The sequence below is a fragment of the Alligator mississippiensis genome, chromosome 10 (assembly GCF_030867095.1).
Source record: "Alligator mississippiensis isolate rAllMis1 chromosome 10, rAllMis1, whole genome shotgun sequence".
Classification (NCBI taxonomy): Eukaryota; Metazoa; Chordata; order Crocodylia; family Alligatoridae; genus Alligator; species Alligator mississippiensis.
In genome coordinates, this window is record NC_081833.1 from 74,440,198 (window position 1) to 74,463,596 (window position 23,399).

Below are 23,399 nucleotides of genomic sequence, written 5' to 3' on the forward strand. Positions count from 1 at the left end.
ACAGTAACCAAATCAAACTCGTTTTCTAAGAGACATCTCAGATGTACTAGCATAATGTCTCTAAGGGATGTTAAGGGAAACTATCTAACCAGTAACTTAATTTCCTCTTTTACATCAGAAATGGGATCCTATTGGAATTAGTTTGCATACAGAATCCATATAACAGGTAGATCATCAACGAGCAAACATAAGACTGAGTTTTGAAATCTGTTAAATGTATTATTAAATGTCTATTAAAGAATCAGTTTTTCCATGCACCTGGAAGTTAAAAAAAAAAGCAAAAAAAAAAGCCTAACTCAGTATGTGTGTGTGTGTACCAGATAAAAAATGACCTAACCATTGCAAAGTATAAGGTGGGAAGCCCAAAAAATAGAGTTGTATCAATAATCCTTAGAACACTGGTTGTTATTAAAAGAAATCAAATATGCAGTATAAAAAAGGAGCAGAGCTGACAGTTGCTTTGGGCAATCTGTACCGTAAGTCTGGAAGGAAACAGTCGAGTACAGATATTCAAAAATTACAGTCCTCTTTGGGGCAGCTTGTTTCATGCAGCCCAACAGGATAATGAAGCATTAGATATTCTTCAGGCCAGACTGCCTCCATACAGCGAGCTTCATTATTTCGCCATTCCAATTACAATGCAGCTCAGTAGAGTCTTTCATAGTTTTCAAGCATCACAAGTTTTGCCATCCAATTAGACTCTATTCAGGATGAACCAATTCATTCTTAGGGCTGAATTAAAGTGTTTTCTTGACAGAAAAGCTTCCAAGGTTTCCCGCCCCCCCCGAAAACATATAGATCTGAATTACCCAATGAAATATGCACACAAATTCTATTGTGTTACACTTTATTGCATAGATGCACACTAATTTAACAGGTTTAAAAATACAGCAGCTGAAGCTTTCTTTACATCAAGTAAAGAATCAAAAGGACAGTCCCTGTTACCAAACGTGCTCATAAAGTCAATGCAATAAGTAGATTATAATTAGGAATACAACATATATATGAATATATGTTAACATATGTAGCACAAGAATGGCTAAGAAAATGAGAACGCTCAAAGAAAAACAATGCAGAATCTGATCATATAGATCATGAGCTGAAATTTAAGACATTCACATTCAAAGCATATAGAATATAAAAAAAAATATGACAGTGTAATAAGGTACAACAACAGACCTAAATATTTAGGGATTGCTAATGTGATACGACCCCAATATTCTGCTAACAAAAGGAAATCAAGACAATCTACATGTATATGCATTTTCAAGCCTAGAAGGATTCAACACAACCCGATGTAAAATATATATATATAATGCCACTCATCTAGAAGAAAGAAAGATAGAAAATAAATCGGTTAAACATGAAATGCTGGTTTGTGCCTTCTGCGACGTTGATATATGCATTAGCTATTTTACTGCCAAAGGCAGCCTGACTTTCTTAAGCCGCCAAGCAGTTTGGTTTTCTTTAGTATGATGCTTAACGTGCAGAGCAACCCCCTGTACTGGGGTTTGCCCTGTTTCGACACACGAATCTGAAAATGAGACTGCATTCATACTGACTTCGACTCAGAGGACTGAAAGGGACCTTAAGGGTCCAACTCCCTGCCTGAATACAGGAATGCAGTTGTTATCCTTATTTCAACCCTCCCTACCTCAACAGCAATTCTGACACAACCTTTATTCTGAAATAATGAATGCCCCAGAAATCCCTCCCATCTACTCTGGAGCAGAACAGCACACTTCCTAAAAAATAAAACATCCGCTACCTATAGTTGCATTAAGTGACAAAGCCGGTCATCGTGCAAGTTGTACATTCACGCTGTTCTGCTTTGCCGCTTGACACAATTTAGTTGACTTGGGCAACAGACTGACATCTGCCTCGCAAACCACTGCACACAATTAACTACAACCCAGCTGACAATCACGTCGGCTGCTTTTCATCAGGAGCCTGGACGAGCGATGGGAGGAACGATGGTCCATCTGCCACTGCATAAACCAAGCTGCTTTCCCTAATTCAACATCATTTTGCAAGGCCAGTATCCGCACACAGGGAAACTCATACAAACCAAGTCTCTGGTCATTTTCTGAACAGGCAACAATTTGTTTTGCAGTTTTAATACCTTGCTCTCTCAATCACAGATGCACAAAACCCTAACGTGTAAATACAGACACAGAGAAAAGTAGCAGCAACCTAACCATTACAGTGAAATCCTTACGAGACCGCTATCGTGCAAACGAAATAAAACCAAACCCTTCAACGTTGAAATCTGCTTCCGTGCTTTTTGAGCTCATCAGAGCTTCAAAGACATAACTGGAACTTAGATCCTGATGGAAATACCTGCTGAAGGTGCGAGTACAATTGTTTTGTACGTTAACCCCACTAAAGTGAACTTGAGCATAATCATGCGAAAGGATAAGAATCTTTTGTCTTAACAGCACGCTTTTGGAGACAATATTTCCATACGATTAGAAAACACTTCAATAGAGCATCATATCTGGGCAATACATCTGCATTTGGCTGGCGGTGAGCTAGGTCCAAATCCCCACGCTGTGAAAGGCTTGCAGATTATTGAGCATTTATACCATAAACACCATCAAAACCCAAAATTAGATTTTAGCAACTATATCTGCCACTAGAGCTAGATCAAGTAGTGCAACAAGTTTTGCAAATCAGAAATGAGCAAGAATTTGCTAAAATTCCTCAGGAATACACGAAGGACACTAAAATAGTTACATCTTGGATATGAAATCAATCTAAAACCACCAAAAATCTGTTCATTTAAAAAAAACCCAAACCCTGTCATTTAAAAGAGAATTTAAACCACTAACTAGCTAAAAAAGATAACTTAATCAACAGTTTTCTACCGACTCTAAATGATCTCATATCCTTGTTTTATGGTTTTAAAACACCTTTGCTCTAACAGCCAGTAGTTCAAACACAACCAGATTAAGCCAGGTTCTCTCTTTTACAATCACCGGGGATTTTCCCTCCAGTAAAACAAACGGATATTCTTTACGCAACGAGGAAGAGCCATTTTACAATCCCTTAACTCTACCACGTCCATGTGACTATTTAAGATACCATCGTTGAATATTGGCATATAGCTTATTTTTTATTTATAAAAGCCTGGTCCATTGTAGCCTTTAAACTTAAAAGCAGCATTAAGAGTAGTGTTAACTACCATGGTCTCTAACAGCCTAAATATCACTGCCCTACCGGGTGGCGGTGATCTGTACAATAATATATAATATACTCGTCCTATAACTGAATCCAAATGACTGCTATCTTCAAGTCGGACCCTTCTCCAAAAATGAAAGCGGGAATGGCATGGAGAGAAACATGGAGTGTGAAAGCAACTCCACATTTCAATGTGCCCAGTTTCAAAGTAAACCAGTTATTTTCCGAGCTCCATGACAATTAATTATGTCATTATTGACCTCTGCGCATCTCCCTGGTTTCAACTACCAGGGGAATGAAACATAACATCCTTTTTCTGCTAGACAGGGGGAAGAATACAGTCTAGTTTTGTGGGCTCTGGAGAGCTAACAGAGGGGAAAATCTACTTTTTTCAACTGCGAAAGTTAGCCAGCTAGATCTGAAGACACACGGGGAATCAGATCTGGGGAGTCAGAAAAGCCTATTTTACACACTTACCTGACAAGAACCAGAATAAGGGAGATGGATGTGTTTGATGGACTGAAGGTAAAACAAGATACAGCTATTGGCCTCTGACTATCAACCTGAACTATACCGTCTCAGGGAAGCAGGGACTAGAATAAGGCACTCATTCAACTGAGCCAAGTGAAAGCCCACAATCAAAAGAAAAAAAATCAGAGGCAAACAAAAAAGGACCGTAATGTATTTGGACACAAATGTAAAAAAACTAATCGGTCCTAAATTTCAAAATTTAGCACTGCAGGGCTAGCTTGCTGACTTCCCTGGCACTGAATAACATCAGCCACTGGAGTCTTGTCCCCCAGCTGACAGAGGCAAAGCTTTTCTTAGTTGTCCCCCGAGACAAGTTAAGGGGGGAAAAAAAGATGAATCCATGTTGCTTGTATTGCCAAGAGCCAGCCCCTAGTTCCTGTCCAAAGGAGGGGGTGACCTTGTCCATTTGCACATGAATTTCCTCCAGGGAACGGACACTGCTAAACACCGTAACACACACAAAGTCAACGAACATGGGGGGAAAACTCTGGCAAGCATCATACTTTAGAGGTAGATAAGATTCAGGCCACTGGACCGCTCTCTGGGCTCAGCACCAAATTCATCAAGCAAATGTTTTCAGTCTTTAAATGGTATATCCATTTTCTGATTATCCAAAGAAAATTGCACTTTCCCCTCCCCAAAGCCAAGCTCAGCGAGGACATGATGGATTACCTACGGGGGACTTCTTTGCGCCTCTTTGGGCCCCTGCCTGCTGGGGCGGTTCTGCTGCTGTTATCCATCTGCAAGAGTCACAAGGAGCCTTCAGTAAGCGGGAGAGTTTCAGGAGATGCAGGATAATCGTGACAACAGAGCAAAGTCTCGCCCCCTTCCTTTGCTTTCAACTCCCCAAATACACTTCGTTGCTACTTGCTTTTAGAGTTTAGTAAAACCATTCGCTTCTATAAAAAAAGGCTGTTCCACTAAAGGTCAAATGCCAAGTCGGGAACCCCAAATCCCTTTCAACGACCAACTAATGAAAGTCTATGCCATACATGCATACTACACAGAGATAGTAAAAAAACCCAATAAAGCGTCTGCTAATAGCTTTTCGGCACTGCAATAGGTACTGTCTTTTTAAAGGCTGCCCCACGGCCTGGCATATCGGGCTTCTTCCTCGAGTCTTGTTTCAATGCTCAGGAGATGCTGGTTTTGGAAGGAGGAGCGGACGGTCCGATTCATCAGCGGCTGCAGCGGGCGGAAGTTGTCTACCATCCTCTTTTCTTCTTCCCCGGGCGAGGTGAAGAGCAGCATCCGAAACGCCTCCAGCTGGGAATAAGACATGGCAAAGGTGAGCGATTGCCTGGGAACCACACCGAAGTACCGAGATATTTGAGCATCACTTTCTGCACGTCCTCATCACCTGCCGGTATCGGTGCAGCTATCTGGTGTCTGCAGGCAAACTGGATCTTTAACGTCTTGTCAGGCCCGAGACAGAGCCGAGCCCTGAATATTCACGGATGGGATTCGTGCCACCTTTAAATAAATCCCTCCGCACCTCGCCATTATTTGCTTACATCCGGCCTGCTTTTCTGGTCTCCTGCATCAGGCGCACACGTGCTGGCAGGCAGGAAATAGTAACTATCAACTATAACAAAAGCAAATGGCTGGTGCTCTCAAAGGCATGAAAGCAGGAATTAAGAAGAGAGTCCAAAGGAGGTTTTTAGTAGTTCACCTGATACCCACCAGGGAATTAAAAGGCTCTGTCAGATTGAAACCAGAATTGAAAAGACAACACTAACCCTCATATTAAGTTTCCTTTCCTGCTCTCTAACAATTGCCCCTTCTTTGCTTCTCTGCAACTCTCAGGTTCCTGTCATTTAAAATAAAACATTCAGCTTGGAGGACAGGGGTGTATTCGGGTTCAAACACCACAGGGAGGTGGTTGGACTCCTCCACGATGGGAACCAACACATGCCGTGGCTGTTGTGAATGCACCTTTTTCCCAGGGTAGGTAGGGAACATGGAAAGCTACCAGGGAAACAGTCACCAGTCACTCACTGCCCCAATCTTGTGCCTCTCCTCACCGATTTTGCACCAAGCAGCAACAGGAAGCCGAGAACACGAGATGCTAAAAACACGTAGAAGGGACCCAACACCATAGAAGGGACCCAAAAAGCCATAGAAGGGACCCAACACCAAATACTGGCTGGACTTTAAAGCACCAAAATATCAATATAAAACTGCCACATTCTGCAAGGTCACCTCTGCATGGTCAGCCTTGTGAGCAACCTTCATTTCTCCCTCTTTAAAATTAAAGGGAGGGAGGAAAGCTGACAGTTTAACTACGGGTATAAGCAGCTCCAAGGGACCAAAGGGAAAAAACCCAATGGGGAAAATAACAAGGGCACTGAATTTGCAAGTTCACCGCACCCTCAGCGATCGGGGGGAAAAGCAGTTGGAGCAACTTCCACTTTTATATTCTTAGAAAACTGCCCGAGGAGAAGGACATGCGAGGGTTTCAGCAGCTTATGGCACAAGTACTTTGTGGATTCATACTGCTAACAAAGCTCCACAACGTCCGTGAGGCCAAAAACTTAGCAAAATTAGGAGAGATGTGGATAACAAGAATATCCAGAGGTATAATAGCTGATGCTAACAATAATTTTCAGAGACAGATTACATTTCCTGCTTAATAAAGTCTGCAATGGAGATCAGAACAAGACCTACTTGTGAGAGGCAAATGAGTCCCATCTTCCTACATCTTTCTCTAAAGCACTTGGTCCTGGCTAATGAGAGAGGGAAGATATGATGGAGGGGGTGAGCTGGAGGGCCCGTCCTACATTCCTTTGATGTCCCAAAAAGTGACAGACAGGTACTGGCAAGCATCCTCCTCCTGTCATGTGTTTCAATGCCCTCTGTACCTTCAAGCAATAAATCCTCTGTGTCACAAAAACAAGGGTGCATACCTGATCCTCATCAACCTCTATGGCTTTCTTCTTGATGATCCAGGTGACAGACTCTGTAAGTGGTGGAGTGGTCAGAGAGCCAGCGTAGGTCCAGTAATCTGGGCATGACGGTAGCAAACAGGAGGGATCAAAGCTATCAAACTCAACGATTTCATCCTGGAACCCAGAAGAAAAAATCTGATGAGCAATAAGTATTTCCACAGAAGAAAATTCTAGGGAATAAGAAAAAAAAATCTAGAAACTTAGCTTATATGCAATACACATCAGACAAAGACGACCATAGCTGCTCCTAATGTCAAAAAACGAGCGAAAACTAAGAGCTGGCATTTTCCGAGTGGAAACCACCTCTTTGAACACGTCCGCAGCATTTATTTAAAGGAGCTTTCATTATTTCATTGCTTCATTTTTTTATTGGAAGCTGCTCTGAGCCTTTGCTGGGAAGAGCTGCGTATAAATCAGGTAAATACATGCATAATTGCACGGCCAACATCTGTTTTGTTTGGAGGGAAAAAAAGACAATTCTTGTTGAACTTACTAAAGGCAGGGTGAGTTCAGTTGGTCTTGACTGCAAGTTAGTGAGGCTACTAGCATGGGAAAGAGCATGTGTCCCTGCAAAGCAGTACTAAAGCAAGTCCCTGCAAAGCACTATTAAAAATGCAGTAGTCCCCTCTAGTGGTATAAAATTAAAAGAGTTGAGAAGTTGAATTTTGCTGCAATTTTCAATTTTGTTGAATTATCTGTGTGCAGACAGCAAAGAGGGCTGCAGAGACCTTAACGTTGTGCTCACATAGTTCGTTCCTGATTGTTAAGCAACAAATTTGAGAGCAGCGAAACCAGGAACACCAGATATTCTGGTAGCACGGGAAGTAAGGGCTGACTTGTTACTTAGGGCTGAGTGATTCTCAGAAAAACAAGGCTCCTGGCTAGCATGTGAGCCAATCTGAGCAGTTTGGTTTTGCTTCGGTTTCCTCCAGCCTGCATGCAAGGGCATTAAATCATACTGAACATGCATCATATCCTTACAAAGCGATACGTCCTGCAGCACAGCATACTGTGTTTTGAATTAGGCCAGCTGGGAAGTGAGAGTACAGAAGAGTAGGGATTTTCTTCACTTTAACCCAACTATGATTTTTGTAAGATCCAGTCCTCCACTCAACAAACGTCAGAGTTCATTAATGTCTTGATGTGACCTAAACTGTTCTCTCTGTTGAGAAGATACCTCTAACGATGCCGACAGTGCCAGCCAGAGAGACTCTAAAACAATTTTACAACAGTTACCTTGTGTTTAACAGCTGGTAATGCATCTACTAACTTCTGCAGTCCTTCGTGGTAGGCCCCCAGCTGCATAACAAATAGGAATGGGAGAGTCATTAAGGCAGCGCACATAAGTATCTGCCACAAGCAGCTGAATAAAAAAAATAAGCAGTGTATTTAACAAAAACGCTATTGAAACTTATAATTTTATATTGCAACACTCAGAATTTACCTTCAAAAACACTCCTATGACAGCCAAGCCATTACCCTCCATTACAGCGTCTTCAAAGCTCTCATATTTAACAGCGTTCCAGTGTACTAAATGCAGCTGCAACGCAAAGGAAAGACAATTTCACACACAGGAAATGTATAACTGTGGTCAAAACAAATGCCGTTTCTTCAATCGTTTTCCCGGCCGTTTCAGAAACAAAGGCAACTACCTTAAAAATCAAAGACTGCAAAAAGTGGGGAATAAAACTATACATGAAATCAATATTCATTTTATTTAACTTTTTTTTTTTTTTTTTAAATAACTTCACCCCCATATTTTGCATTTCGTAGAAGAGAAGCAGATCTGGCTTGTGGAAGACCGATTACAGGAGTAATATTGAAAGGTGCAGAATGAAATGAAGCATGTTGGGCACTTCGCTCCCCTTTCTGATTTTAAGGACGGAGGAAAATCCTCCATTAATCAGGACAGGGAAGAGATACAGAGCACGTGGCTGTGCAGCCGCCACCGTGCAGAGGAGCCAAAACTAGCCAGCTAAGTCCCATACAAGCCTTCATGACAATGGACTCCAAGACATCTGGATTTACACAGCTGAAGTTTTAAGTAATTTTTTGTTAAAACAGGCACCACCACGGCATTTCAAGTAGGACAGTGAGAGAGTTAGAGGGGATGACTGGTTTCTCAACCAAGACGTTAATTTTTCACGGCTGCCACACTTCCTCCTCTGAGTCCAATCTGTATTTTCATCCCTTGCCCCATCTGCCTCATTCACTTTCTTACCTTAGGACTTGCCTACATGGGCCAGTTTTACCATTTTGTCTATACTTCAGAGGGCTAAAGCAGAAAAAAACCCTGATGTGGCTGCAGTTATGCTAGTATACAAGTGCTTATATCTGTTATAAGCTTATTCTACTTCTGGAAGGTATCAGTTAGAAGCAGGTCTTAGTCTCATCTTTCTTCTTCCACCCCCTTAACCTTACAGAAGTTACACCGAGTCAGGAGGAAGTGCTGTTCTGCCGTCCCACCCTGCTCAGCGAGAAGCGGCAGCGATATTTTGCTGCGTACCACGGGATTATTTTGTGGCTTCCACTGACAGCAAACAATGCCACGTGCCAGGAAAAAAGGCATCAGTGGCATTTGCACTGAGCAACCAACTAAGACTCTGCTGTCTCCTGGGAACTACAGCAGCTTTGGCCTTATAAATGGGAGGGTGGCTGAATCTTACTGCTAAGGAAGACCGAATGTGACCAGAAACAACCGTTCTCCACCTCAAATGCAGCTCTTTAATAGCCAGGACTGGCACCAGGACCGGGGTGAGTGTAGGCACCAGCACCCTTCAGGATTTCTCCCCATACCTCTGCTGGGTAGACTCTGCTGTCAATCGTGTGTTCGGAGCCCCACTCGTTTATAGCTCCCCAGTGGAAGTGGAACTGCTTTAGCCTGTACTGGTTTTCCAGGGGTCCTCCCATAATTACTAAAAAAAGAAATATGTATTAGTCAGTATTCGAGACAGAACGACCAAAAATAAACGCAGCTTTCTTCCTTCCCGGCAGCGTGTTTACCCAGGAGAGCTCAGCGACAGCAACTGCTTTACAGTAACCTCCGCCCCGTAGCTAATTTTCCAGCGAAACCACCTAAAAAACACTTGTTCAGGGGAAGCCTGCAACTTCTGTCAGCACATGGAGGACAATCAAGTTTAAGTACACTCAGAAAAATGGGAGGTCCAACCTGATTAAAGCTTTTTCACCCCACTCCCTGCAAAAGGGACAATCTTCACCCATTCACATGGCATTTGTCCATCAAGGTTATCCATACCTCCACCCCCTCGTCTCAGCAGATGCATTAGGAGTGACTCAGGATGTTTTCAGACTCTCTCATCTGGACTCAAAGCCAAAAATAGCATCTCCATCTGCCCCATGACATGCCCACGAAACCTAAAACTACGACGGTGACATAGCCACGGACCTTGGAATTTCCTACAGGCATCAGGATCCGCCATGTTCTTAAGAGTAACAGCCCAGTATTAAACTAGTTTGTCTTCATTCCTACGAAGGTGCTGACACCATGTATGTTGTGCACCCAAATGATTTACACTGGAAAGTAACTGGACACCAACTGCCTGTGGGCAAGAGTTCAAAGCTTGTCAGTGTTACTGGGTGCGTCTACACAAGATGCTGAATGTGCAGTAGCCCAATAAAACTGCCCAGAAGCGTGCCAGGCAAAAACCGTGCTAATACGATATCACGCAGCAGTATTAGTCTATTGCCCAGTAAGTGTCACTAAAAAACCATGTGCCAACGCTACTGCCCAGTAGCTGTAGTTCCTGCACACTTAGTATTTCATTAAACAAGCACTAAATTAGTAGTTACTGCTCATTAATGAACATGTAGACACCCACTGATGAGCAATATTTGGAACTGGCTCCAGCTGGTATTAAGTATAATTCTTCTTGGCCCCTAAAATCGTCATTACTAGAACAACATATTCGGTTGTGATTTTGTTTAAGGGGGAATAAGATTAGCTTGTTTACTCAGGAAAACCTTACATTCTGGGTCTGCTTTTTCAGTAAGCCACTAATTTTTCTGGTTTTTCTCCAGATTAGTGATTCACTGATTACTCCAGATTGCCATAAAGACTCCTCCTGGTTCCAGATCCCTTTATGAGAGTCGCTAGATCATAATATGTGCTAAACTACTGGTAATAACAACTTCTAAAAGGCTGTTAATACTGTCTTAAGTGTCTAAGAAATTTGCTGGCACAGAGAGTTTTCTAACAGCACTATTGAAAAGAAGGTAGCTATCACTTTACCTCTGAGGAGGACATCCATTTAAGGCATCAAGACCAACATTTCTGGAAGTGACTAACCGTGCTGGAAGTTCAGCTCATCACACCACCAGCCTACTTTTCACAAGCACCCGCCACCGCTTCTTTTGACCTGCCTAACTTTGTAGAGCACTGGGATTTTGGGCAAGTAGAAAGGTTACAGTCACGATCCCTCCCAAGTGAAGTCAGTGGAATAAGAACAGGAGTGAATATAATACCAATTATCACTAGTATGCCTGACCAATTCGATTATCTTCTATGATGGATGAGGGGAGACCAGTGGACATGGTATACCTTGATTTTAGCAAGGCTTTTGATACAGTCTCCTACAACATTCTTGCATGCAAGCTAAGGAAGTACGGGGTGAATGAACAGACTGTAAGGCGGATAGAAAACGGGCTGGAGCATTGAGCTCAGAGAGTAATAATCAGTGGCTTGATGTCTAGTTGGCAGCTGGTATCAAGTGGAGTGCCCCTGGGGTCGGTCCTGGGGCCAGTTTTGCTCAATGTCTTCATCAACAACCTGGACGATGGTACAGAGCGCACCCTCAGCAAGTCTGCAGGTGACACCAAGCTGGGGGGAGCAGTAGATACACTGGAGGGTAGGGCTAGGATTCAGAGTGACCTGGACACATTGGAGAATTGGGCCAAAAGGGATCTCATGAGGTTCAACAAAGACAAGTGCAAAGTCCTGCACTTAGGAGGGAACAATCCTATGCACCGGTGCAGGCTGGGGGTGATGGGCTTAGCAGCAGCTCTGCAGAAAAGGACCTGGGGGTGACAGGGGACAATAAGATGAACAGGAGCCAGCAGTGCGCCTTTGATGCCAAGAAGGTTAATGGCATCCTGGGCTGCATGGGTAGGAGCGTTGCCAGCAGATCAAGGGCAGTGATTCTTCCCCTCTATTCAGCACTGGTGAGGCCACATCAGAAATATCCGTTAAAGGGGAAATACAGCAATACACTGTAGTTATTTAGTTCGTCTGATGCAGCCTGGCTCGTTTCTTTGTTTTAAACTACGTAAAACTGACCATTAGCTTTACAAACAATTAAGGAAATAAAGAAAGGTTTGAGAAAGGCCAAGCGAAGCCAAATATAGTGAGAGTACACTGAACGTCACGGATATGAACCGACCGTGCAATTCTGGCCCTGAGCAATTAAGTCAATGCGAGCTCGCTCGCTCGCTCACTCGCTCGCTCACTCAAATATGTTTGCTCATCTGAACAGCTTCATTCATAGACACATGTTGGCAAAACCCAACCTCTTTGGATGGATATGATGATCATACAAAACACGGGTTTCCAATCCTTTTCCAATCATTCTCACCTCCTGGTTTTTCATGCCCTACCAGAAGACTGAATGGTTAAACAGTTCATTCGTCTTAAAAAAGGACATTAGCTAGAAAAAAAACCCCAATTATCTGTTGTTTCTTTTAAATTTAATTTTGTTACAATCCATTTCCATCCAGGAGATGGCAGTCGTGCACACAAACAGCAAACGGCACATTACGTACCTTCCCCACACCCTTCTTTGCTCGCGCATCCTTCGTGCTGCTGTTTTGCTGGCGCACAACGCCCCACGGCAGCACTAGCCTTCTCTTGCCCGTTTAGTCTCCTCTCAGATGCTCTGCATTTCTCTTTATCCTGGACACATGCTTCTTTTCAGCATTTTGTACTTCTCTTCAATGTTTTTAATCCTATTTTGTTTTCAATGTTGTTGCATTTTTATTCCTTCCTCCTCTTCTCTACATGGATCTTTCTCTATTACTGCTGAATGACAGAAGCTGGGAGGAAGAGAACAGCAGAGATAGGAATAGTAAAGGGCAGAAGATGGATGAGGTGAGGTGGAGAAAAGTCAGGTGTTCAGAAAGTGGATAGGCATATAAAGAAAATCTCTGTTAAAGTAAAAGGAGGATCCTAAAGTTTTAGTGTGAAATTAAGAAGGCTAATGAGTTTCTGCTACTTTTCTGGGCCATTAATAAAGAATGCCTCAATAAAACTAGCACACTTATAGTTATGTGCTACATTGTAAAACCATGAATATACTACTGCACGATTTCTTTGTTCTGCACGACAGATGTAGAAATAACGATTCAGGTTCAACAATAACAAATCACAAATACAGTCAGTGGCAGGGGGCTGTTATAACTTCGGAAAAGAAATGGCACAAAGGTTCAGTAAGCAAGCCCCGAAGGCAAAAATGAGTTGTGATGAACACTGCAACAAGGGGATGATTAAGCATGCAAAATTTGTTTCAGAATCACTTTAGGATCTCCCGCTCCCCTAGAAAGCAAAGGCGGCAGTCATCAAACGGTGCAGTTACACTTGCAACTCTCTGCTAATGGTAATGGGAGAAAAATGCAAAAACATTTAAGACAAGGAGGATGGGCGGACTGGTGTTTGATGCTCAATTTAAAGAGAAGCGACAGCTAAGAACAGAGAGGTAAGCAGAAATCCTACACTTTTCTCCCCAATAGATCAGCTGCAATGCTAATAACAAAAGTGCCTTCATGCTCATACCCAAATCCCACCATAGCCACTATTTGGTTAAACCACTAGTTGCAAACCGAGGTGCCACAGACCCTTTCAAGTACCAACACCCCCAGTACCACTGCAGCCAGATGCAACTACCGTGCACATCTTTGTTTCCAGAAAGTGTGTGAGATGCTCAACTGGAAAAGCAGCTGTGGAAGGAGCAGGTAATCCTCCTGGAAACAAAGGGGATGAGGGGCAGTTTCATCAGGCTGTGGCATGGCAGGCTGGAGAGAAACTTGGTAAATGGAGACATTACAACAGGGGTTCAGCCACATTTAGAAAGCTTATGGAGGGGCATCTTGAGTCTCAAAAAGTTGACAACCTTATACAAATAAGCAAATATTATTGCTTCTGAGCAGTTTTAGGGCTTGTTTTACCTTTCTTCCTTGTTCCCCAAACTCCAAAAAAGCCACCCAATAAAACCAGCCTTTCACAAGATTGTTTGTCCCAATGTCCCACCAAAGAGCAGCCAAAAAGCTCTGATATCATGGAAGCAAGATATTAATTCTGCACTTTGAAACCTTCCACAAAATTATTCCCGAGATCATTCTAAAAACTGTGAACAAGCTTCTAAATTAAAGATATTCCTACCCAGCGGGGAGTCAAACCTTTCCTATCCTGGTTATTTCACCCACACCGCACAGGATGCAATCCAGAAAGTCACAACTCATCTAAACGCTCTCTTTCCTCACTGCCAAGTTGGGTAACCAACATGAAACCAATGCCATCCAATATCTACTACCTACTTAAAGGCTGTTACTAAATATTCTGTTCATACATCAAAGAAACAGAAAACTGCACTGCAGTGCTTTGGTCACATAGATATTAACAGGATCTGTGGACAGGAAACCTTGCGTGTGGGGTTATATCTTGAATTTAGACTCACTTGAATTTACAGTCCAATTTAAAAGTGCATCACCCTGGGATAAAGCATTTAGCTACAATATATCGGTGGGGCCCCGAGTCTTATTTTAGAGCAACAAAATCACTTGCGCACTCGCTTCCTGTGACAGCAAATCAGGGTTATTCATTTTCTCTGCAAGTCTATTCGGGTTAAATAGTTCTACCAAAAAGAGCATACTCTTCAAAAAGGAAAGTTCATCTTGCCTACTGACTGTTTCAAATGCATTACACTTATCTGCTGAAGAGATAAGCTGCAAATTATTTAATTAATGTTTAATGCCAGATTATATTTGAAAGTGAAGAAGATGCACACATACAAGAGGTATGGCTAATGATGTATCACAACTTTACCTTAGAGAGGCAGTGAGGCCTGATTAAAGGGAAGGGTATGAAGGCTTGCACAAAAAGAGTAAAACTCCCCCAAGTGCACGCCTATTTGTTACCCACAGGGACTGTGGGCCTGGGCCCACCTGAGTGCAAGGCTAGTATAAGGCTCCGGGCACTACCTGTACCCTGAATTAATCGTGTAAATGGGGCTTGCAGATAACTTTTATGTTACAGTGAATCCCTGCCTCAAGTGAAGCTCTTTTGGAAGGGAGCTAAAATAGCATCTTCTCTCTAAAAGGGTTACCATATAGGTTTCAGCATTTGTTTCCTTATTCTAACCGAATCCAAGAGCGTACGGTACGTAGGGTTTTTCTGCTCTAGACCGAAATCACCCATCGACCCGATCTTATTGCCGACCAAAGCGGTACTTACTCGATTTGTCCGCAGAATCCTCAAATTCAACAAGGAACGAGTATCCATTGTTCCAGATGTGAAGACACGTGTCTGGGTCGTAGCTGGTTTTCAGGGGCCTCAGGTAAGGGTCAAAAATACTATCTCTCCACTGGATATCGATCGGAGACTGGCGCGTGCCTCCCGGGACTGAAAGCGGGCTCTGCCAAAGCGGATGCACTAGAAAGAGAACAGAGTGGTCTCTAATGCACGGTGCAGACTGATGTTTTTTTAAAGACTACTTAAGATCTTTTTTTGCAGCAAAAAGCACGTCAGAGTGCAGGCCCGCACAAAAACAGGAACCGATACATTCCACTCTATGACTCATTGCCCAGGGATGTGTGGTAATTGGGGTTATGGCTGTGCCTGCTATCCTTCTTTGAATGCAATTTGTTCTTCAGAGCACTGGTCTTGTTTGCCAGGGAATTTCTCCCTCTACTGTCAATGGCATTCAATAGGGCTTCTGTCTACATATAAAACTCTATTGTGATTTTTGTTCCTTCACCAGCACCATCCACCGTGATTCAGCACAGCTTCAGGGGGAGGCAATTCCTGCTGCAGAGCAGAACTATTCTTTGGAGGCCTCCGTACATGTGGGCCTCTCTCATCCCCCTCTGCCTTTCTGGGCTAACAGACCCCAGCAAGCATTGTTTCTGAAGTGCCCGCTACGACTGTAGCTCATGTCGCGATCTTATAAGATGCTATTTTTTTACTGACAAGAATCCCCATTAGCAATGGCAGGGGGGCCTTGGGCCGATTAGGTTGCAGATCAGGGTTTAGGCATGTATTCAGTACAAGAAGGAGGACTGGAAGATGAGCAAGACAGTCACAGAATGGGAGGCAGGGGTGCCGAATTATTCCTGGGCAGCCGTTCTTAATCTGCAGCTAGCCATCACCAGTGGTCCCCAGAGAATAACATACCTTTGAAGCAAGCTGATTTTAGTTACTTTATAAAACCAGTTTGCACAAATCATCTAATAAAAGCGATTGGATTTGCCCCAAAAACCTCATCTGCCTACGTCCTTAGACCAACACGGCTACAACCGACACCCCCGTTTCAGTCTTAGCATCTGAAGAATTAGGCTGTTGCCACAAAAGTTTGTCTCCTCAGTCCCTAAGGTGTCACCCTGCCCCGCTTTCTGGCGAACTTTAACATGAAAGGAAGATCAAATATTGTAACAGGCCGTTCACGTGCCCGGCCACCAAACACTTGTCCTTCCCACCTCTCAGCAAAAAGCAAACTTATCATAAAGCCAGCAACTGCTCAAGGTCGCGGCTCTTAAGAAAGCTTGCACCGCTGCAACTCGGTTATAACAGGGTCAATGTTTAGCGCCCCTGTTCTAGAAACACACGCACAGTTTTCTCTCGTTACTATTTGTTTCTGGATTTGTCATAAAAAAAAAAAAATCTGCTGTATTCAAGAGCCGCTGCTAAAGGGGGGCTCTCAGGGCTTCGACCCAACTGGCCAGCTATTCAATATACAGCACTGCAAATGCAAATGGAAAATGAAGGAGAGATGAAGATGCTTTATGTTTCTGCCACCTGGCAAGAGAAGCTGCAACTCCATCCACGTGCTCTGAAGGACTCGAGCACTGTGTCCTGGCCATTGGTATTTGGAAATGGGATGGTGCAACATCACATCTAACACAACACATATTTTTCTCCAGGAAAAAAAGAAACTGGAAGTTTTTCTAATATCTTAAGGGCCTGGGGCAATATTGTTCAGTTTACGATCAAAGCCAAAATAAATATAATTTTATTGGAATGGCACACATTTGCTAGATTATATAAATTTAAAAAACCACAACAGACTAGGCCAAAGATGCTGTTTCACTAGTCCTGTAATCATCACGGCTATAAAGGCACAGCTCTTCCTCAAATCTGTAAAAGTGCATCTAGTTCGAGCATCTTGCCAGCGCATCCAACCCATCACCGTCGGGCATTGCCCCTCTTACCCCACCCCAGCAAAGGCTTTTAGCTACAACTACAAACCGACGGCAGGGCTGCAAAACAACACCACAGAGAAAGATTACCAGGAAGAAAACTGCAGAAGGAAGGATCACTGCATTTACAAAGCAACAAGGCCACTGAAAAGGAGAAAAGGGCAGAAGCACCCAATGCTCTCCCGCAGCTCAGCACCGAGACGAGCAGGAACAAGGTTAGGCAGAGCAGCAGCCGCCTTAGGGGAGGGCAAACCGGGCGACCACCCGTGGGCCCACACTTTATAACAATAAAAATGAATGAATATTTGTCTTATCAATATTGTACTAAGATACTTGCATTGCAGTTTCGCGGATAGAGCAAAGCGAAATCGAAATAAAAAATGTCCAGCTTGCTTCTGGGTCATCAAAATGAAGCCTCCAAGGGGGCCTGAAACGACTCTCTTGCTTTAAGAAGCCCCCAAATTTTGCAACAAATCTCCGACTCACATACTGGTCATCCAAATGAAGCCTCCAACGGGCCCCAAATTGCTCTCTTGCTTTAGGGAGCCCCGACATTTTACCACAAATGTCCGATTTACTTATAGGTGATCCAAATGAAGCCTCCAAGGGGGCCTGAAACAACTCTCTTGCTTTAAGAAGCCCCCAAAGTTTGCAACAAATGTCTGACTTGCGTCCAAATGAAGCCTCCAGCAGGCCCCAAATAACTCTTGCTTTAGGGAGCCCCGACATTTTACCACAAGTGTCCGACTCGCATACAGGTCATCCAAATGAAGCCTCCAAGGGGTCCCAAATGCCTTTTGCCCACGGCCCTGACAGCCCTACGGCCGCCACTGCCCAGAGAGGCGGTGCGCTCTCCATCCTTGGAGGTTTTGAAGACCTCCAGAAGACCAAGCCTTGTCTGGGATGATGCAGTTGGGGCTGGTGCTGCTTGGAGCAGGGGACTGTGAGCTCTTGGGGCCCTTCCCACCCTCTCGGGAGCCAGGGGACCCCCTCCACCCGGGTTATGCCCGGGGGCAGCCCTGCCCGGCTGCTGGCAGCACGGCTCCGGCCCGTGGGATGCCCTGGGGCCGGGACTCACGGGCATCGCGGAGGCGGTAGGAGCAGCAGGTGCCCAGGCTGCAGGGTCTGGCCCCGCGCGGCGCCGCCAGCGCCCTCCGCAGCGCCCGCAGCAGCATCGCGGAGCCCGGCCGGCGCTGCCGCCTTCCGCAGCCGCCTCCGGGGCGGGATGCGCCCGCCTCTGCCCGGCCCCGGAGCCCGCCTCCTTCCCGGCTGCTGCAAGACGAGCAGGGGAGCAAGCCTGGCCCAGCCTGTCTGCACCCTTTGCACGCACGGATGTGAAGAGCTGGGGCACCTCGCTCCTCTGCAAGGCTCACATCAAGCCTCACCTGGCAGGGCAAGATCACAGACCGGCTTCATCTTCCAAGGCAGTGGTCCTGAACTGCTCTTCTGGCTGGAGGTGCACCCCGAGGGCCAGCAAAACCCCGAACCCCATGCCTCCGGGCTTGGGCCTGCACGTAGGACGCCCCACGAAGGACTTGGGCATAGCTGACGCCCAGGCGCAGGTGGCAGTAGGGCCCTTTACGGTTCTGGGCTCTTGGGTGATGAGTTAATTTGGGCTAATTTGGCCTTGGATACACATGACAGGCAGTCCTGGACTTACAACACTTCGAGTTGCAACACAGATAAATAAATGGACACCCCGTTCCAACTTTCTGACATCAGTTTTGACGCTTTACAATGCTCGACCCAATGCAACACCACGCCAGGGAACAAGTTGGCTGCATCACCTATCTCCCTGGAGAACGTCTGTCCAAACTTCCTCGGATGCTTTCTTTAAGGAAGCAGACACGGCTCCAGGAAAACCTGCAGCCGAGGCTCCTGGGACGACTCCTGCCAAGAGCCCTTCAACAAGTCCAGCCAAGTCACCTCAAAGAAGTCCTTCCAAATCAATATGATTGCTATTTACAATATAAATACGTTAATGTAGCTATATGACTCATCTATAGGTGATCGAGTATACAATTCTGGGTTATTTTTGGTGAAAATAGGGTATCGGGCCTTGTTCAGGAACCAATCCTCCACTTATAACATTGTTTCTTATGAGACAATTGGTTCTGAGTAACAATGTTTCAACTTAAGATGCTGTTTTCAGGAACCAATTGTGTCACAAGTCTGAGGACTGCCTGTATATAAAAAACCCAAACAGCCCCCCGGTCCCTCGCTCCCGACCCCAACTCAAGGCAGCCCCTTGCAGGCTGGAGCTCTGCCGGCCAGTGTGCTGAAATCCATGGCTTCCTATGTTTTTCTCTTTTAAAGGAGAATCCATTTATAAACCTATTTATCAACCTATATTTAGAGTTTGTTCTCAGCTCTTTCATATATTCTTGCAACCCGCTTTTGGGTCACAACCCACGGGGTGAGAAGTGCTGCCGTAGGGGAACTGAAAGCTCCTGAAGGAGCTTGGTTCCCCCAGGTGCAGCCAGGATAGGCAGCCTCTCCTCGCAGGGATGAGGCTTGCTTACCGGCCTAGAGATTTCCCAGACTGACCCCCAGTGATTGTAGTTCTGGCAGGGAGCTCCTTCCTCCCCCAAAACCATTCGGAGCTCAGACAAATGCCTGCCCCCTTTACAAAGCCAAGACCATCATCACAAAGTAGTTGTGAGCTGTCTGGAGAGTCCATGGGGCCAGCAAAAAGGTGGGAGGCCTGAGGGCTTGCACGCTCAGCGAGTGTGCTCAGTGTGCACGCTTTTGTGATGATAACATCCAAGATATCATCAAGGGAAGAGCAGGGGCAACATGTTTTTTCCAGGGAATGGTTGGTGTCGATGGAAGCAAGGTAGATTTGCACCTTCCTGACTAACCGAATAAGAGGTGCATCTCTGGTTGAGTTCGTAAGGTCTAAATCTACCCTGACTTCAGACTAACGTGGCTGACCGCTTTTCTCTGCTCGCGGTGTAGACGCAGCCAGAAAGATGACAGGACTAGCCTAAATCCTACAGAACGAGTGTGGAAAACCCAGATCCCCCGGCGCCAATCCCCTACCTGCTCCACTGGCTTTTAAACCATGTTTTCTAAAAAAATTTAAAAATTCTTTAACATGCTTCTTTTGAGATTCTGGGATCATCATTATTGTTACTGCTTTTGCATTTCCACGAAAACCTGGGCCTTGCACTGAGAACATACAGTTGTCAGAGAGAAAAAAAAGGTTAAGTTTCCCAGGGCAAATTAACAAGCTGCACACTCAGCTTCAATCAACTGTAAAGTTAAATTGCAACTGTTCTAGTTGAAGGGATTTGCTTCAAAAGGCGCCACTGTATGCACACAAGACTGTTTATGAAGTGGACTGAATTGGGGAGAGGAGCGTGGAAAGCTAACTAATGAGTTGCCTCCAGTGGTTACACAGCTGGAAGACCAGCAGTGGGACAGGATTAAGGGACACACAGCACGCCACCTTACATTAATTATAGGATTTAAGCCTGGTTAAGCATCGTTTAGTTTATTCTTCAAGATATGGCTTCTTACCTTTTAAGTTGAGGATTTTTAATGCACAGATTGGGTTGTTAAATGTTGATTTTTTTTTTTGTCCCTGGATAAAGGGAGCCCTAGTCGTTTCTTTTTTTGCTTTGCATTTTCTCTAATTTAGAAGATGCATAACTGAAGAATGAGGGGAAGATTATAATTATTTTTTTAATTCAGACCAGCTGCTGCTCTCAAAGACCCTGATCTAAGCAGGTTGAATCAACATTTCAGATGCAGCATTGAACATATTTTGTCCTTGGCTACCCTTGCAGCTGAACCGTAGTTAGCACTGGGCAGATGCCGCTCTCCCTGATGTCAACAGTAGTGAGGACAAACTTATATGAGCTTTGACCCTTCGCTATGTCGGGGGGACCCTATGCTCACAGCTGTTTACATGATCGGACAGCGTCATGAAGACTTTGCCTCTGATCTGTTCTTATCTGTTAATGCTGCAAGAGTTTCCTTTCCCCTACTTTTCCCTCTTATTAGCAGACAAGGGGCTCTGGGTAACAACCAACACCCCCAAAACATGGACGATATTGAATTTTGACGTGATCGTTATGATGCATTCTCCTTCCCTTGCCTTTCTCCCCTCTTTCAGAAGCTGACAACTGAGCAACTCATGAATTCAGGCTTCCCACATTATTATTGTGATATGTCCAGTCTTCAAATTGTGAGAAGACGATGCTTATTGCTGTGGTTCCCCGGGGAAGCGTTAGCTGGACTGTACAGCCATTTCAGACTTCACCTAAAAGCCCGTCTACAATCATAGAAAGGTAAGGCTGGAAATGATTTCCGGAGATCAACTAGCCAGTTCCCCTGAAGGAGGGGACAGGTTGTCCCCCGCAGATGTTTACCTAACCTGTTCGTAACCATTTCCATTGCAGAAGATTTCACAATGTTCCTTGGTAGCTGGATCCAGGCCTTTACCAGCAAGGAAGATTTTATGCATTTCCTAATCTAAATTTTGGTTGCAAATTAAGCTTATTTTTTCTTGGATCTAGAAATGGGCTATGGAGCCACTTGTGGACTCGCTATTATGATCCTTGGAAGACTATCTTACTCGTTTCTGAGTTATCGCCCATCATCATCATCATTTTTTCTTGTTCTTCTCAAAGTGGCCATGGAGAGCACTTAATCGTTTCTCTCTTCAGGACAGTCTTTTATACTGGACGATTGTTTTCACGTCCTACCTCAGTGCTCTCTTTGCTGAGCCAAGGAAACCCTATTCCTTTAATGCTTCATCACAGGTCATGTTTTCTAAAATCTTGTTGTTCTCTGGATTCTCTCCAGTTTGAATCCATGTCCCCAGTTTGACATCTTTTCTAAAGTGTGATGCTTGAAATCGGACATATAGTTCCAGCTGAGGCCTCGGCAGGGAGATAATGCACATGTTGGATGTTAAGCACATGCTTCAACACTTTGCTAAATCAGAATCCTTGGCATTTTGTGCAGTCCGGCTAGACCTTGGTGAGGTCTGTTTACTGCCAGACAGGTCTAGCCCAGGAACCAACTCCAAAGCAATCCCACTTCCCACTAATTAGACATTAGAGTATCTGATTTTAACCAAGGCTTTCAACTGCACGGGACAGCAGAGCTAGCTAGGATGTGGAGCAGAGCTCAGGTGTTACACACTCGCAATGCCCCATCTACCAACCCGTCTGCAGGCACCTGGCAGCTTTCTCCACCAGCTTAAATAAATGATGAGTACATCTGTTTTGGGAAAGGTATTTGAAAACCTAAACTGATCAAGCAGCTACATGTTGTATTGCAATAAAAACCCCTCCTAGGCTCTGGGGCATGAATGCTATTTACTGTATATGAGGGAAAGGTCCTCATCCTTATTGGGGTGGGCATTACTGTATTCGAAACATGTAACTATAATTAGAGCAGCCAGCCTTTATTAGCCATATCTTTGATATTTCATGTCACACACAAAAATGGAAACCTCTCTATACAGCTGAAAATATGGATGGACCTCCCCCCCGACATCTATTAACCATATCTATTATATCTATTACTGTTTTGTAGAAGGGACATAAGGTTGCCGCCAGCTAATTGCTTGTAACTCCATTTTCTTCAATAAGCCAATGCATTGCAAAGTCGGCTGTGATGCATCATTTTAATTACTTGTGAATTGTTTTAAAAGCACATTTCAGTGTAAATAAAGGATACACTAAATAAAAGAGAGTGAGCCATCCTTTTGCACATCTGATACTAATAATATTGCCAAAGAAAGCTTCTTGAGAGATCAGCCTTCAAAAAGGATGGGTTATTTCACTGAGAAGCTAAACAAAAAGCAGCAGCATTTACCTACAACATGATGCCAAATGGCCTGGGTTCAGCCACACACATTTCTCACTGAGCTTGTATATCACTTTTGCATCAGTTTCTGCAGAGCACAGGCTTTCTTCTTAGAAAAAGGTGACTCTGATTTTAAAGAAAACCTTCCAATACCTATTGGTCCTTTTTTTTTCCAGTCTGCAGAACACCCAGGAAGAAAAATAGCTGCAGACAGGTAGATTAAGGTCCAAATCCTAGCTTTAGCATAAAGCTAGAGCATCCAAAATCTTCCTTTCCCGGCTATGGTAGAAGCAGAGTTGCTCCTTGCCCCAACCCTATATGAAGAGAAGATAGCGGCCTTTGCAAGAGATACTACCACTCATACCTGGGCTGTTATCCTTGCCTTTCTGTCTGCATTGTACCGGTAATTAAATGTTTTCATATACCTGCAAACATTTAAACCACATCCCCTCCCGTTCCCAAATCTTATATGCACTTTGTGTTCTACTAGTGGGAAAG

At 44.4% G+C, this 23,399-nt stretch overlaps 1 protein-coding gene across 2 annotated transcripts in view; it reads right to left on the reverse strand.

Annotated features, from left to right (window-relative positions):
• Positions 1-830: 830 nt before the first annotated feature.
• Positions 831-23,399, reverse strand: part of CA5A (carbonic anhydrase 5A) — a 28,569-nt gene continuing 6,000 nt past the window's right edge. Inside the window, exons 1-7 of one of the 2 annotated variants that reach the window (XM_014607875.3) lie at positions 18,157-18,290; positions 15,118-15,315; positions 9,456-9,574; positions 8,104-8,199; positions 7,896-7,958; positions 6,618-6,773; positions 831-4,977 (exon numbers count right to left, since the gene is read on the reverse strand). In XM_014607875.3, coding sequence (XP_014463361.1) covers positions 4,786-4,977; positions 6,618-6,773; positions 7,896-7,958; positions 8,104-8,199; positions 9,456-9,574; positions 15,118-15,315; positions 18,157-18,253 — 921 coding nt within the window. In that variant the 5' untranslated portion in view covers positions 18,254-18,290 and the 3' untranslated portion in view covers positions 831-4,785. Of the gene's footprint in view, positions 4,978-6,617; positions 6,774-7,895; positions 7,959-8,103; positions 8,200-9,455; positions 9,575-15,117; positions 15,316-18,156; positions 18,291-23,399 lie in introns of those variants that run through there. The other variant, XM_019491176.2, reaches the window with a different exon arrangement.